Source organism: Nuphar pumila, chromosome 14, assembly GCF_984573655.1.
Source record: "Nuphar pumila chromosome 14, dmNupPumi1.hap1.1, whole genome shotgun sequence".
Classification (NCBI taxonomy): domain Eukaryota; kingdom Viridiplantae; phylum Streptophyta; class Magnoliopsida; order Nymphaeales; family Nymphaeaceae; genus Nuphar; species Nuphar pumila.
In genome coordinates, this window is record NC_143262.1 from 82,647,389 (window position 1) to 82,663,950 (window position 16,562).

At 38.9% G+C, this 16,562-nt stretch overlaps 1 protein-coding gene across 1 annotated transcript; it reads left to right on the forward strand.

The window, feature by feature from the left end:
- The first annotated feature begins 1,811 nt into the window (after positions 1–1,811).
- Positions 1,812–13,140, forward strand: LOC149817136 (uncharacterized). The gene is made up of 9 exons (XM_089987123.1): positions 1,812–1,943; positions 2,571–2,746; positions 5,368–5,467; positions 5,593–5,652; positions 6,858–6,920; positions 7,010–7,213; positions 7,286–7,388; positions 7,465–7,676; positions 12,846–13,140. Exons 2-9 carry the CDS (start codon positions 2,631–2,633, stop codon positions 12,936–12,938), a joined length of 951 nt encoding a protein of 316 aa, XP_089843249.1. The 5' UTR covers positions 1,812–1,943; positions 2,571–2,630; the 3' UTR covers positions 12,939–13,140.
- Positions 13,141–16,562: the final 3,422 nt, after the last annotated feature.

Consider the following 16,562-nt stretch of genomic DNA (forward strand, 5'->3'; position numbering starts at 1 on the left):
ATACTTGGTGCAGTGGGAGGAAACAACGGAACCAACGTGGGAGCCTGCATTTCGAATGAATAGCCGCTACCCGGCTGAAGTCAGGGCTTACCACGAAACAGATGGCGCAGAGGACGGCGCATGATTTGAAGGGGGGAGCATGTTCCCTTGCGACTTACAGTGTACAGTTGCGCTTAGAGTCTGTTTTGCTTTTGTTGAGTCTGATGTAAGTTGCCCGGTTCAGGTGAATCAATACCCCGAAGGGGCAGCCCGTATACTTGAACTGTAATAGCCTGCGGGCAAAATTGTGAATGAATTAAATGCGTTGAGCTTTCTTTTGTTCACCCTCGTTGTGATTGCTTCTTGTGATTGCAATTTCTCTCCCTCCATTCTCTCTTGCTCTCTTGCACTCTGATTACAAGCTTCCGCGACCGGCAAGCGAGCTAACGAGTAGGCTTGCGGCGGTAAGGAAGGACCGTCGCGCCGCGCTGGCCCATTGAAGGAAATAGGCCCGTGACGATTGATACAGTTAAGGAGGTCCCATGTTCCAATCCTGACGATTGATACAGTTGGTTTTTTAACATGAGCCAGCTCGGCTCGAGCTTGGCTCGCCTAGACCCAAGTACGAAGCCCAAGCTTGGTCGACTGGTAAGCGAGATGAGCTTGAACAGGCTATGCTTGCTTTGGTCGGCTCGGCTCGTTTACCTTATGGTGTCCATCATGTTTATGAAGAGCAATAATGTTATTTTTTCCTAAGTTAAAATGAGAGCTTAGTTAATTTGGTTGAGTCTAGTGAGATTTGGAATCGTGCAATGCAAATGAGAGAATGAAACTCATTATGAATCAGCTAAACCAACATAAGAAAATGAGTGGTGAGAAATTGTCTGTCACATGTGGTCGAGCAAACCAAACTTAAATATTCATTTATTGAGCATTAAGAAATTATTTTTTTAAAAGATGAGGGTAAATTTGGTATTTTAAATACAAATTGGATTATTGGGAAAAAAGGCAAAAGCTCCCTTGCCCCGTTTGGACCGGGGATGAAGGGTATGAAACAGGGATGGAGGTGGGGATGTGCATACCCTTTTCCCTGTCTCGCCTCGTCCCTGCCACGATCCCCACCCCGCCCCGTCCCTGCCACTTTTCCCCTCCTCATCCCCGTTTGAACCGGGGATGGAGGACATGAAACGGGGATGAAGGTGGGGGTGGACATTAAAATCCATCCCCGCCGGGGATGGAGGTAGGGATGAAGGTTCTAATCTTGAGGTGGGGCGGGCGTGGAGACCTTGTCCCCCAACCCACTGCCATCCCTAGATAGGGCTGCAAATGGTTCAGAGATATGGTTAGATATTCGATCCAAGTTCAACATAATATTTTCATATTTGGATCTTTTAAGTAAAATTTGAATGTGCATTCAAATGGGATTTGGATCTATTCAATGGAATTAGTTTCAGATTTGGTTAGGATTCAGATCAGTGATTTAAGTTAGAACTAAAATTGATATTGCATTTTTTTTACATGTAAATAGCTTGTTTTTCTTTTCTTTTTTTGAAATTCAGTACTATCACTTGTAGTTCTAACCTAGATTCAACCTTACCTCATCGGTTTTGATTCGGATTCGGATCTATCAGGATCCTGCCCGAATCCGACCTGGTTGCACCTGACGTTAGCTCTAGCTCATCATTTGACAGTTTTTCTGAAAAGTGTAGTCCTTATTTGGGTTTTCCAGAAAAATAAGTCGGTATCTAAGATATAGGATATCCATAGGGTTCTGAATGAAAATTTTCCCCTGCAGACTGCAATCCTCGGCCTTGAGGACGGACAAAGCCCACCGCTTCTCTATTCCTTCAGGCCATCCGTGGAGACCAGAGAGAGAGAGAGAGGTCGATCCATCCGTCCATCCCCTCTTCGATCTCTCGTTCCATTCGATCCGCTTCTTGGCGTCGCTTCCTTTTGCTGGGGAGGTGAGTCTCTCTCTCTCTCTCTCTCTCTCTCTCTCTCTCTCTCTATATATATATATATATATATATATATATATATATATATCCTGATGCACCTCTGCTTCGGCTGTTATGATTCACGATTGCAAATTTCTTAGAAACGATTTTTTGTAACTTGGGGAGTTCTTCTTTGAGAGACCACCAACCACCTGGTTCCCTTTTCTCCTCCTCCCTGATCTCAACAGTCCCTCTGAAACCCTGATTCTTCTGTTTGTTTCCATTTGGATCTGTTTATTTACTGATTTTCACATTCGTGGCATCTTTATCATCGTATCGATTTCGTCAATTTCGGTCGTATTTGATCTAGGGTTTCCTTCTTCGCGATTTCGTGCGGTGTTCCTTTTTTCTTGTGCTAAATTTCATTGGTGTTATACTTTCTATTTTGTTCCGACCCTTTTATCATCTGTTAAGCGTATGCCTGCCCACCTTAATTTTACCGATCGCTCATTCAATTACAGCGAGAGAAAAGGAAAATGTGTTTCTTTGACCCTTGAGCTCGAAATCGTATGTTGCTTTTTTTCCCTTTTTGGTTGGGTTTTAGTGGGATTTAATTGATTCGGAATTTGTTATCGTCTGTTCGAGGTGTTGCAGTTTTACCGAATTTGGAAGAAGAGATAAAGATTAAACACGACATCTTGTGGAAAAGAGGAGATGGGGAGAGTCCTAATTGTTGTCTTGTTGTTTGCTTTTGCTGCTGCGCAAGTTTTGCCCGTGTCGTCGCTGCCGAAGACTGTTCCTTCTTTTCTCTGGACTCGGTATCGTGATGGGTAGGTTTCTTCTTTCCTTCTCTTATTTGGGTTGCTGTTGATTTTTAGCAATTTCATTAGTTTGTTGCCTTTTTGTTCATGATTGCATATTAGGATTCAGTCAGAACTGGAAATTTGAAGGATTTCATTCTAGATGAAAAAGATAATGATTTGGGCATGTTTTCCCTATGAGCTGAAGCAGTCCTAAGTTGAAAGACGATAACCAATTGAGCTGTTGCAACTTGAAACTTTCATGCTCCTCACTGATAATACATAATTTATGATTTGATTGTACGCTAAGCGTTAATAATTTTTTGGCAAACTGCAATTTGGGTCATTCGGATGGCATGATGATCTTTGAGACAGATTATCCTATGCATAGAATGGTTTTGCAGGTTGGGATGATGGAAATAGAATTATAATGTGAATCTGATCTCCCAATATTGGATGCTGTAATCAACAGTTTTCTCATTGTCCGCTTGTATCTCTATGAAATTGATTGCTTGCTTTCTGCATTGATTAATCACATTATTTTTTTTTTTTTGGTATATGGTGCACTTCTAACAATTATTAAACCAACGACAGCTTTCAAAACCCATCTTATGGACAAGTTACATAATTGGCGTCATGAAGTAATGCTGCTTTCACTGTCGGTATCAGTGGGCTGTTGGATTTCAATTTCTTCCAGGCCCAATAGGTCATAAAGGACTTAGAATTGTTTTCACTCTTGTTTTACGCCGCCACATTCATTTCATGTAGTAATGCTGCTTTCACTGTTGGTATCAGAGGGCTGTTGGATTTCAAATTCTTCCAGGCCCAATAGGTCATAAAGGAGTTAGAATTGTTTGCACTCTTGTTTTATGCTACTACATTCATTCTATGTAAAGCTTTTCTCATGGGAACTTCTCAACGGTGTTCTTAAATTATTGATAGAACAAAGGAGCATAGAATAGAATGTGTTCTTGACTTTCTGATCGCCAAGTATTCTAAGGTTAGGTGATGCTTCACCTTTAAACCATTTGATTTACTTTCTGCTAATTAGTAATTTCTTCATCGTGCTGCTGTCTCAGTCATGCAAAACAGATTATACTGCTTATCTGTTAAGCATGGAAACTCAGCAGTTTCCACCTGCTATGTTTTTTCTGTTTTTATTATGGAAGAAGCAAATTAAACATGCTGGTAGCAGGATATGGAAAGAATGTACCATTAATATGTAAGTTCTTGGACATAGATTTCATTTTTCCATATAGATGTTGGAACCTACATGGTTTCCAACCACTGTACCTTTTTCATATATCTTTGTGTTCAGTCTAGAAGGTTCTGGGATCCAAAAGAGTGTGTCAATATTCATTGAATAGAAAAAGTGAAAGAACAAGATGGACCATTGGGAGAAAATTCGCTGGATTTAAATCAATGAAGTGCTTTTTCTTTTCATAATTGTGGGATGGAGATTTTTCTGTTTGTCTTGATTTGTATCTTCATTGGTTATAATGAAATGTAACAGTTCACACGTTGTTCTCTTCTGAGAGATAAAATCAATTAGCAACGAAATATTCAATTTATGTTAGGCATGCATAAAAATTGCACAACTATGCTACATTTTACAAAGTCCTCTAGATATAAATTTATAGAGTGAACAAAAAAGTTTAAAATATGTCAAGTTATATGGTTATTTAACAATTAATAATCAACAAATATATAGTTAACATTGGACACTTGACCACAAGTTGACCTGCAAATGTCCACATGAATGATGCAAAGTTCACAGGGGATTAGAGGGGGTAAATTTCATTGAAAAGAAGATAAAAACAATATGTAAATTTTTTTGATTATTTAGTCTACATAAAGGTTGTAAGTATCATATCGTTACCCGTATCGGCTGACCCAATAGTAACACCGTATCGTATCGTATTGTAAACGTATCGTAAATTTTTAATAAAAACTTCAAAAAATCCCAAAAAACCAAGAAAAGTAAAAAAAATCAGTAAAAATTCTAAAAAAATCATATAAGTTATATAACATGAAATAATGATGAATTGCACAAACCACATACATAAAATCACATTATAAAGCATTTATGTGTCTATTATATACCACAAGAGTCATACTTTCATATTACATAAACAAAAACATTTCACAAGAACAAATTTTTTAATAAAACATGAATACATGATACATTAATAATCACAACCATTTCATTATCTTCTTTTTCTTCTCCTTCTTTGACATCCATATCGTCTCCAAGATATGTAGGGTCTTTATCATCTACCTCTTGTGCTCCTTTCATGTTAATCCATTGAATGTTCTCTTCATTCAAAAGAGTTTTTGTTTCTTCTTCAACCCATGCATTCAATTCATTAAAATGTTCCAAACTGATGGGATCAAATTTCTCTTTGTGCCTCCTTGCTGATAACTTTTCGATTTGCCTAAAAAGATGACATGAAAAAATTAAAATTGGTTGAGTTTTAAATGAAAATGACAAATAAACTTTACAATTTTATATACCTCTGTCTCAAAGGGAAAAATCTTTTTGGCTTCTTTTCTCTTCTGCCAGTATAAATACCTATTTCCTAAAATACTTTTGATGTTTCTCTAGCCTCTCTCTCTCTGCATCTTGAATATTTTCTCTGCTGCTTCTGCAGATCATATAGTGGTCTCAAGGAAGTGGTAGACTATCGTACACTTACCTCAAAGGATTTAGCACAATCTGTACTCTCTGAAGGTGGATGGTCAAACATTCTGGTAATCATTATTATATTTTAGGGCTTGGAAACTGATGAAATAAGCAGTATTCTCTGCTCTTTCTAGTTTTATCCAGCAGTGCTTGAAATAGAAAATATTTTCATATATGGCTGTTTTCTTTGCAGTGCTCTGCAGGAAGACAAGATCAAATTGTGGATGTTGCACTACTTTTTGTTGGCAAAGAGGTTTGTTTCAAGGAAACTGCTGCTAAATTTTGTACGAGTTCAATTTTTTTCATGTAGCTCACATGTCATTATTTTGTCTTCTAAACACTTTGATCTCTTTATTTTCCATATGCTGGGGAAGAGGGAAACTATTGAGTGAAAACTCAATTCTTAGTAAATGGAAACGATTCCCAGCAGAATTTACTTATGATAGTAGAAAGCAAATTCTGAAGAATGTATCTCTTCACAGAAGTATCATTTAACCATTTTGTGAATTCTGCACATTAGTATGCCATTCCCAGCCAAGTTCTTGTTCCTTGGCTGCTTCCTATTATGTGTCTTGAATGTTTTGCTTGTATGCTTCAGTGGCTTCCAGCATTTCATTATTGTCCTCCTGCACACACTGTTTAAATTTGAAGCCCCTTAACCTTCCCCTAGGAACCAAAGAAAAGATTATATAGATTTTTTGGCAGCAACTTCACCTTGCTTAGGGAGGTCTGCATGCTTTGTGCTCAGGAGGTCCATATGATCTGGCTGAAGCCATGGTCTGGCTTGGTATTCTGTTAAGTTGAATCCTATTGCTTCTTGCTTTGCCTTGTGACCTGGCTGAAATTGATGGCTTGGTCCAAATATTTCACCTAGCTGTATTCATGCCCCTATATCTGAGTGTCTTCAGGACATGCACCATTCTCTTGATTGTGCACTTTGAAGATTTACTGTCCTCGGAATTCTGTCTTTCATGGTGCCAGTGATGGCCAGCTGAAGCCATGACCTTGCTGGTGTCCTGTTAAGTTGAGTCCTATTGCTTCTTGCTTTGCCTTGGAACCTGGCTAAACTTGAGGACTTTGTCCAGTCTGAGACCTCAAACATTTCACCTATCTGTATTCTTGCCCATGGACAGTCCTTTTTTTTCGTACTGCCTTCAGGGAAGTGCACCATTCTTTTGATTGTGCACTCTGAAGATTTACTTTGTCTTTAGTTTTGTCAGCCAATGTTGTGGACTGTCTTTATGTGGTGGGAATGCAGCATATATCTCATGCTGTAGACTGTTCAAGAGGTTCTTTCTCTGGATTCTTACATTTTGTTTTACCAAAAATAGGCATGGATTGGAACCAGATCTTGTTATTATGATTGTGTATACTGAGAAGGCTAGCTCATGATTTGCATGGTGCAATTGATATTAAATTTTTTGACAGTTGCTGACAATTTTTATTTTCCCCCTTAAGCTGCAATCTTCAGACATATCGAGAGATAAACATGTAGATCGCAAGCTTCTGGACTTGCTCAAGGTAGCTGCTTCTATTTATGTGTCAAAATCTTATATTTATCTACTTGTCGAGATAATAATTTCTTTATTCTTTTTTTTTTGCTTTTACAGGCATCATTTACAGGATCAAATTTTTCCTTGGCGTTCCCATTTGTTGTTGCTACCCAGGATAAGCAGCCATTGGAGAGTTTTCTAATCTCAAGGTTCATTGAACATTGTGGGGATGACTCACCATTGAATGATATCATTTTCTTTCACTCTTGTTCTGGAGAGAATAAGGCCTTCAAGAGGCTTGCAGGCCCCAGTGCATTCAATGTAATTGAAGCGAAACATTTTTCTCTGTCAATGCTATTTTAATGGCTAGATCTGATTGATAATTGCTATCAGGATTATGTGAAGATGAGGATGAATACGAGACAAAAGGAACAGACAGACTTGATTGTGTTTTGTGATGATGTACATGATTATTCTGAAGAGAGTGATTCTGAAGGTATTCTTCTTTCTCATAAGTTGTCTCTTCCATGCCCAAGAGCTTCTATAACTCTGGATCTTCAATGGGCTTCTAGGTGGGCTTTTGTCAGAACTTGTTGCTTCTATGGAGCAATCTGGTGCTGCGTACACCGTTCTTTATTCTTCAGATCCTTATATGCCCCTGTTTGCTGCTCATGAAACCATGGGAAGGTTTCTTGGTGAGAATACCAATGGAAACAGATCAACAAACGAAACTTGTGATGGTGTATGCCAGATTAAATCATCACTTCTGGAAGGGGTTTTTGTTGTAAGTATCTCCTTCCTGAGCTATAGTAGTTGTGTGGTACATTTTTCTAGGAGTGCATTGACAAGGCAAATGTGTGCACCTGAATTGTATAGTACGTCAGCTTACTTATGTTGAAGCAATCTCCACCTCATTCTGGTCAATTAGGTATTACCAGTTCTCTTGATATCAATGCAATATTGAACCTAAGAATGTGGGCACCATAAGAATGCAGTAGGAATTCAACAAGTAGGAACCAATTAACATGTCTACTTTCAAATAAACAATTAATTGAAGTGGCGTGTATATGGAACAAATAAAATTAATTATGAATTCCTCCACAATATTTAACTGCTTTGCCATTATGTCAATTAATGTATAACAATTTACTTGAATATGTTAAAACATGTATTTCCACAATAAATTTAACTGACTTAAAGAACATTTAGTTATATTTCTTATGTCTAAATATTCTATGATTCTATGAATCATCTTGTAGGTGAACCCATGCAGCAATAAGTAACATAATAAAAGTCATCCCTTTCTTTAATGTATTGTGAATTTGATGATGCTTGCACATTTGTCCACTAATTTGGTAAAGAGCACATATATCCAAACCTAGTTGGTTCTTTTTCTGCATCCATGCTCGAGAATTTATTTGGTGGGAGGGAGGGTTATTCTGAAAAAAAAAGGAAACTCTTTGTGAATGTTTTGATGATTAAAAACTGGATTATGTAATCCATAAGATGTCAATTCAAGAATAAGAATTGCTAGATTCTGCTGCAGAGATCTTCTGGGAGTTAGTTTTGTATTGTATACTTTGCAGGTGAATCAGTTGGCTGCCTGCTATTGCATGCAGTTGGTTGTGTATCTCTTTGTGTGAGATAAGTTGGGATTGAAGAGTTTCTGTTACGAATCATTGCATACTTCACATCTAATTCTTTCTATGTAGTTACCCAAGTGAAGGCTGGCCTAGTGCTTACACAAAGTGTGACCCCCTAGGCAAAGCTCTTATGATGGTGACTAATAGGGAACAGTAATTTTTTCTTTTATATGTAATGGTAGTAAACATAAAATCACAATATAGTAATTTTCAGGCTTTTCCTTTTTATTTTAATTTGAAAAACCTAGGAGCTTTTGATGACCTAATTAACTAAACTGATAGGCTACTGACTAGGTTTACATAGTTGGTTCCCTAGTTTTAGTCGTGTGCCCACCTGTTAACTCATTTGTAGGAACTCAATTGAATAGAATCCAGCCGAATGTTAGAGAGTTGGCAATTCAAACACATTGTAGATTGGATGTAATTTAAAGGATAAAGTTGTTTCTCTCACTCTGCAGACAGACACACAGAGAGATATACAAGTACATATGTATGCGTTTATATTACCATCATCATTAGCATGCCATGTCCCAACAACATAGTGTTTGATTAACTAGTCATTGTTTTCCGTCCGTTCTTGGAAGCACGTTACTTCATCAACTTTCATATCCTTGCTCAAGGCCTCCTTCAAAGTTTTCATTGGTCATCCTGTTTCCCTAATTCCCATTGAGCCTTTCTCGTTGGTTTTATGACAGACCTAGTAGCTCTATGACCCACCACCATAGTCAACACTTCTATTTTGGGTTATCAGGTCTATTGTATCCATCTTAAAATTGAAGAATGTAACATATATAAGGGGATAGATTATCAATAAGTATAGGGCAGGAATTTTGCGTGAAACTGGTTAAACATGAGAGTGGTTTGGTATAGTCCATGGAAGCTGATGTGATGCAAATAAGAACTAAGAGAAAGACAGATTTACCATCATTTTTATTTACAAGGGATGTGCCTGATGATGATGAAATTTATGCATGTGTATATCAGCAAATATTATTTGTTGAACTTAATTATATGAACATGAAATTAGGATAGACATGAAGTGTCTCTTTTCAATAGCGCTAATGTGCATTGGTCTTTTTGGTGGTCACACATACTTATGCAATGATCTTTCCCCAACCAAAAAGTGCATCTATTTGGAAGTGTTTTTTTCCTCCGAGTTGTATGAGTACATCTTTGGAGTCTTTTATAATTTAAGACTTGGTATTTTTGGATTTTTTTTTCCTCCAAGTTTTTGTCATCTAGCTTCTAGCACACACAGGTGCACACACAAGAAAGTATTACCATTTGAAAGGGGCTTTAATAATAAGAGAGAAAGAAGACCTTACCAGGATGATGTTTGTGTTAAATTTAGATATATGATGAACTAAAATCTTTCAATTGACTGGTGACTAAATTATGCAAAAGGTAATGTTCATGTATCAACACATATGATGACTAAAAAAAACCATCAAATCTAAGAGAACTAGTTCTTACACATTTCAAGACAAGTGTTACACAGAAGCATTGGAAGCATAGAATGTTTCTATATGGTACATCTGAGAGAAAGAGACCGTCTGTTAATTAAAGTAAAAATTTACATAGTGACAAAGATCATAAAATAATTAGGCAGTTTCTTGTCGTTTAGAAAATAAAAGAAGATATTGTACTTCATAATGTATTTTCTGCAGTGAAGTAATTGTATAAAAGCAAAAAAAATTCTTATAAAAATAATTTACTTCATAATATATTGGATGGTTATAACAATTGACACAACACTTCTTTATTGGTCTCTCTCTCTCTCTCTCTGAGTTTAGACTTTCTGAATCCTCTACATCTGTGCATGTTGACCAGGATTAAATCTCGAGTAAAAAATGGAAACCGTCACTCTTGTAATAACCATTTTTTTATATATCAAATTGACAAGTTTAACTCATATTTAACTTTAATCCATTACATTTTGTTTGTTATTCATAAATTTGTTTATTTTTGTTAGTTGTAGGGGCAGGGCGGTCAGACTTATTTAGGCCATGCTTGGGCTGGGATTTTGGTGCTTGGCTTGGCCTGCCCACTGCGGCCCATTTGCTCATCTAGCCCTTTCTTGGGCTACATTTTTGCAGCTTAGCCAGGCCCATCTTTGACTGGCCCCTTTGTCCACCAATGAGGTTGTTAGCCCGTCCATTTTATGAGATTAGATGGAATAGCCCTGTCTTGGGCTATGTTGTTGAAGCTTAGCCTGGTCCGTCTTCGACTGGTCCCTTTGTCCATCAATGGGATTGTTAGCCCCTCCATTTTATGAGATTAGATAGAATAGGCCCAGGCCTGTCTGTTGCCACCCTTTTTGGTTGGGCAGGCTTGGATTGAGTTTTTGGTTGACTATTCTAGGGTGTGGAGGATACTTACCTGGGAAGTATCCATCACGCCGTTAGTCTTGATGATTTGTTTTTGACTTTTTGTACTTACAATCTTACATGTTCATAAAACTGTAAATTATCAAGGATCAAATTATAAATGGGGGTAAGGAATGTGCATTTTGTATTTTATGGTTTTGTTTGCATAATTCTTTAAACCTCTCTTTTATCTTATATATATATATATATATATATATATATATAGTCACATGGGTATGGGTACGACACGACAATTACAAAAAATGATACAGGGACACGGCTATATATATATATATATATATATATATATATATATATATATATATATATATATATATATATATATATATATATAGAGAGAGAGAGAGAGAGAGAGAGAGAGAGAGAGAGAGAGAGAGAGAGAGAGAGAGAGAGAGAGAGAGAGAGAGAGAGAGAGAGAGAGAGTTTGGGTATGGATCAAGTGTGGCTCTCGATTAAGATATATATTAAAAATTTGAAAACAAAGGGCCCTGAATAAAAAAAAATTTAATGGAAGGGGTTTAATGAATTTTTGAAAAGAAAGGGGGGGATTTGAATTTTTTTTCAATAAAAAGGAGGGTGGGGGGAACAAAAGGTCTCTCTCTCTCTCTCTCTCTCTCTCTCTCTCTCTCTCTCTCTCTCTCGAGCAGATGCGGAGAAGAAGAAGAGGAGCAGGTTGAGGAAGAAGAACCGTTTCTCTCTACTTTTTCTTCTTCTACCTCTTCCTCTTTCTTCTTATTCTTCCTTCACCTCTTTCGTTTTCTTCTTCTTCTTCCTCTTCCTCTCTGCCCTTTGACCCCAGTTCAAAAGTCAAAAAGAAAAAAGAAATGTTATTTGGGTCGGGTCAAGGTTGGACCTGACCTGATCCAGACCAGCACGTACCCATGCCGTGTCTGATACCCGTACTTGTGTCGGCCGTGTCGACATGTATATATATATATATATATATATATATATATATATATATATATATATATATATATATATGCCATGTCCAAGTATCTAGTTTTTTAAGACCATCGTGTCTGACGCTTCTTCCTGTGTCCAACACCGACACCCATGTCAGTGTCCAAGTAACATAGGCATGACCCAAACTAAGATTTGGCCTGGCCCAGCCCTTTGGTAGGCAGGGTTTAACTAGGTTGCATGCCTTCATCTGGTTTTTAGGCCTCTTGCCCACCCATAATCGATTGGGAATAGATGGTAGAAAAAAAATGAATCGCCACTCTTTCGTAGGCAATGGATATGAGCCAAGGTTATGCATATAAGAGCTTGACATATGTCAGCCATGGCACTTATGCAAGTGGACTAAAATATCACTAGGAGTTTGCTACAAAGGTAATACGATTAATAAGGTTTGTTTATGTATATTCGCACACACACCATGGCTGGCTTGTATGTCATTCTCTTACAGCCATACATGAAACAAGGGTGTTTTATGGATTAGCGAAAGATTATATGGACATTCTGTGAAGTGCTGCATTTAGTTATATAGATGATGCAGGGTGCTTTGGGAATTGATTCCAAGTCTAGGACATGTTTATTCTGAAAATCTATCTGCCTACGCCTACACATGAAAAGAGGGTTTTGAAGGGATCTGATATTTCAGACAAATAGGATTATCAAGAGGACAATCAACTGGAAGACGCCAAATCCCTTGTCAATAGGATATAAGCTGATTATTTCCAAAGTTCTTGGAAAACAAACAGAAAGTTATTCAGTGCAGGTGGAGAATTGTCACTTGCTGCTATTGAATTGACTCTGAACAGGAAAATGGAGGCATTGTGTGCCAAATCCCTCATTTTGACAAGGATCTTATTTCCTGGATTTACTTTCTCAAGTTTTTTTCTTTCTACAGTCTACTTTCAGCGTCTTCCACATGCTTTTGTTTCATGTATATGATCTCTTGCTTTCTTCATGTTTCAGGGAATCGTCCTACTTATAATTTTGCTGTGTGGTCTCTGTTGCATGATGGGTATCGACACTCCCACAAGGTTTGAGACTCCTCAAGAGTCCTGATTTTCATGTGTCCATCCATGACTTTGTCTCTATTTGGACTGTTGGGATGATAGTGGTTTCATATGTGGGGCTTACGTTTTGTTTCTTTTATTCAAACAAATGGAGAGTTTAGTTTGATGATCAGCCCTCTTGTGCTGAATGGTATAACGTACTAAACTGTTGTATCGGATATTTGGCACTGACATAATTTTTTTTTGGAGAATGAAGTACCTGGTAGCTGTGAAAATTTTGACTGCTCAAGCATATCAATGAATAATTCAATCATAAGTCCAAATCATCCAAGTCTTCGTACTTAACATCAAGCGTTATGATCTCTTCTCCAAGAGATGTTTGATTCACTTTTTCCAATTATTTTGGTAGATTTCCACTTATTATTTTCCACGGCCATATGAAAGCTTATATAACCTGCCATTAGGTGTTTGTCCGTTTCTCTTTTCTCTTTTTTGTTTTTAAAGGCAAGCTGGGGTTAGCCCGATCCCCACCAGTTATTATTGAATCCTACCACTGGGGTTTTGAACCTGCAACGTCCCACCACAGGGAGACCTTCACAGCCAGCTCTTACCAACCATGCGGAGCCAGGTCTGGAATAGTGCCATTTTACTGCTGCTATGGGTCACATTTCACCCTGAAGTTACGTTATGCTGTATTTGCATGTGGTATGCACTTCTTTTTCTTATAACCTTTTGCAGTATACGACTTGAGCTATGCTACGATACAAGGTGTTGCCTGGCTTGCAACCTTCAACACAACACAAGGTGACTTGCACTGGCTACTCCTATCAGACAAGTGTTGCCCCTTTGGTCTTTTTTTTATTTTATGACGAAGGTAAATCTTTATCGAAAACTGGGTCACTTGATGGGCCCGCATGCCTGTGAGGTAAAACAAAGGATGCACACCAACCGAGCTTGGCATGTACAAGCCCTGCTCGCCTAAGTAAATTGGTGTTCGGGCTCGGCTCAAGCCTGAATCACTGGTGTTCAGGTTCAGCTAGTACCGAGCCCAGGCTGAGCTCGTCTCGAGCACAATGAACTGAGCCGAGCTTTATCTGGGCCGAGCCCGGGTCAGTTGACAACCAGCTTTTTCTCCCTCTTTTTCTTCATCTTCACTGCTTGTTCAGCAATAAACCTGAGTGAGAAAGTGGGAAGAGTAATGAAAGAGAGGAAGATCAAGTCTGAGAGAGAGAGACTTACAGGCTTCAACAGGGAGGCAGTAGAGAGCGGCCGCAGTCGGTGAGCAGTGAGGTGACGATGACTGGTGAGAAAGCGGGTACAGTGATGGCTGTTGGAGCGAGGTGAGATCAAGCTTTCGTCAGATGGGTCAGGCCAGCGGGAGCCCCACCCAAACCACCATTAAAGACGTGGTGGGAGAGGGCTCCGCCGCCGCTTCCTTTTCCAAGCCTTAATGTGAGAGAGAGACAGATCACGAATCTTGAGAAGCACCAGGGTTGAGAAAGATAGGAGGGGTGATATTTTTATAATTAATATATATTTTATATTATATAAAATATAAATATGAGTCAAGCCTTATCGAGCTCAGTAGGCTGTTCTAGCTTGGCTCGTTTGCTCCGCTGAGCTTCAGAGCTTATTTCAAGCTGTTCATTTACGGGATGAGCCGAGTTCAAGCTCTCTCAGTTCGTTATGCATCCCTAAGTAAAACTCTGGGTGAAGGACATGACCAACCAGCTTTACATGCCCCCAACCATGATAAAGCAGCAACAGCTCCCATGTGCCTGTGGAACCTTAGAAATGCTACTCGTATTTTCATCCGTCCATGTGAAGTTATCCTATGGTTATTAATTGAATCAGGCACTCCATACTACTAGCAAGCGGGATTTAAAATATATATATATATATATATATATTTTGGGATAGTCAAGATGGGGTTTGGCGGACCTAGGGGTGTCAACGGGTTGGGTTTACCCAGACCCGACCTGGACCAAACACTCTAGGGACCGGGTATGGTGACAAATAAAAAGACCAGATTAAGACCCGGGTCTGGACCTGAAGGCCAATTAATACATGGACCCAAGTATGGTTTTTAAAATTTTATAAGAGACTGGTGGTTTCTCTTATAATAGACCCAATTAGACCTGAGTCTGGACCCAATACGATACACGAAAATCTGGTCCAAGTCTGGTTCTACATGAGTCCAAACCAAACCCGACCTGTTGACACCCCCCTTAGGCCGACCCCTACCAGTTATACAACTATACCATCGGGTTTTGAACCTGCATTGTCCCAACACAAGGTGACCTGCACTAGCTGCTCCTAGCAGACAAGCGGAGCTCCCATTGGTTACAATTTATAAACGTGGTGGTACATCTTTCTAAAAGGATTTATATGAGCACTTCATCATATTTTTGTAAATAAATTAGTTATTTTATATCGAGTTTCAAAATGCACATTCAACATCTTATGCCTTAGTGAGAATGTTTGTAATTCAATATTAAGAACAATAATGTGAGAGTTATTGCATGAAATTTGTCATAAATAGTGAGCACACAAGAATATTCGTGTTTGTAGGGGGTATTTGATTCGTGGGACGCACCAAACGCGGGCCCCACATGCATTCACGTGCCCACGCAAATGCAGGATGCACAGACGTTACTTTGATGCATCCTGCGGACACGCAAAAACAGTGTCTGCTGCTGTACTGTCCCCCCAGGAACAGCGGTGGATGGACGAGCGGAAAACGAAAAAATTATGGCATGTGGACAGGGCAGGACAGGATGTGCTGTCCTGTCCAGCACTGTCTGCGATTAAAACATCCCCGTTGTGTTTGATTGCATGGATGGGTGGTGTTTTTTGTCCGCACAATGCGTGGGGCAGATGTTCCCATGCAAACACAGGACACCATGTCCCGCATGTCTCCGTGATGTTTTTTCATGTCCGGGGGAGTTTCACCCTCGCCTTAGAAAAAAGGGAGGATAGGACACTATGGACAACTTTGAAAAAAGTGTCTTTGTCCAACCTTAGACAAGGCACATTCAGACAAGACAGGACATGGTATCCTTGTCCAGGCCTGTCCCACTATCATAACGGACCCAATATCGGTTTGAATCCCGTGGGTTATCCCCAAGCTCAGATTGCCTATCAAAGACAAAAAAAATTGAGTGATATAAATTTAAGCAGTATCAAGTTTTCTCCATTGTCGCAAATCTCATTTTGGGTTCTAATCAAGGACCGATTTCTTAGATTTTTTTTTTTTTAAAAAGTGAGAAACATGAGAAAATATAAGGAAAACAAAAGAAAAGTATGGGAAAATATGATATATTGCAAAATGTATCCAAGATTTTGTTTTGGAGCCGTTGCCAATACCCAAAGCAGAACGACGGCGAACACATATGTAGAGGATAGGATTAGGGGTGTCAACGGGTCGGGTTGGGTTCGGACCCAGGTGGAACCAGACTTGGATCTAATTTTTGGGTACGGTATCCGGTCTGGAATTGGGCCTAATTGGGTCCACTATAATAGAAACCATACCCAGACCCAATAAGAACTACATAAACCATACCCGGACCAGACCACCATACTCGATAAAATAATATTTTTTATCACGTTTACATTGAAAATTTGCGGGTCTTAATCAGAACTCGGTTTGGGCCCGGGTCCGGTATAAAAGTTC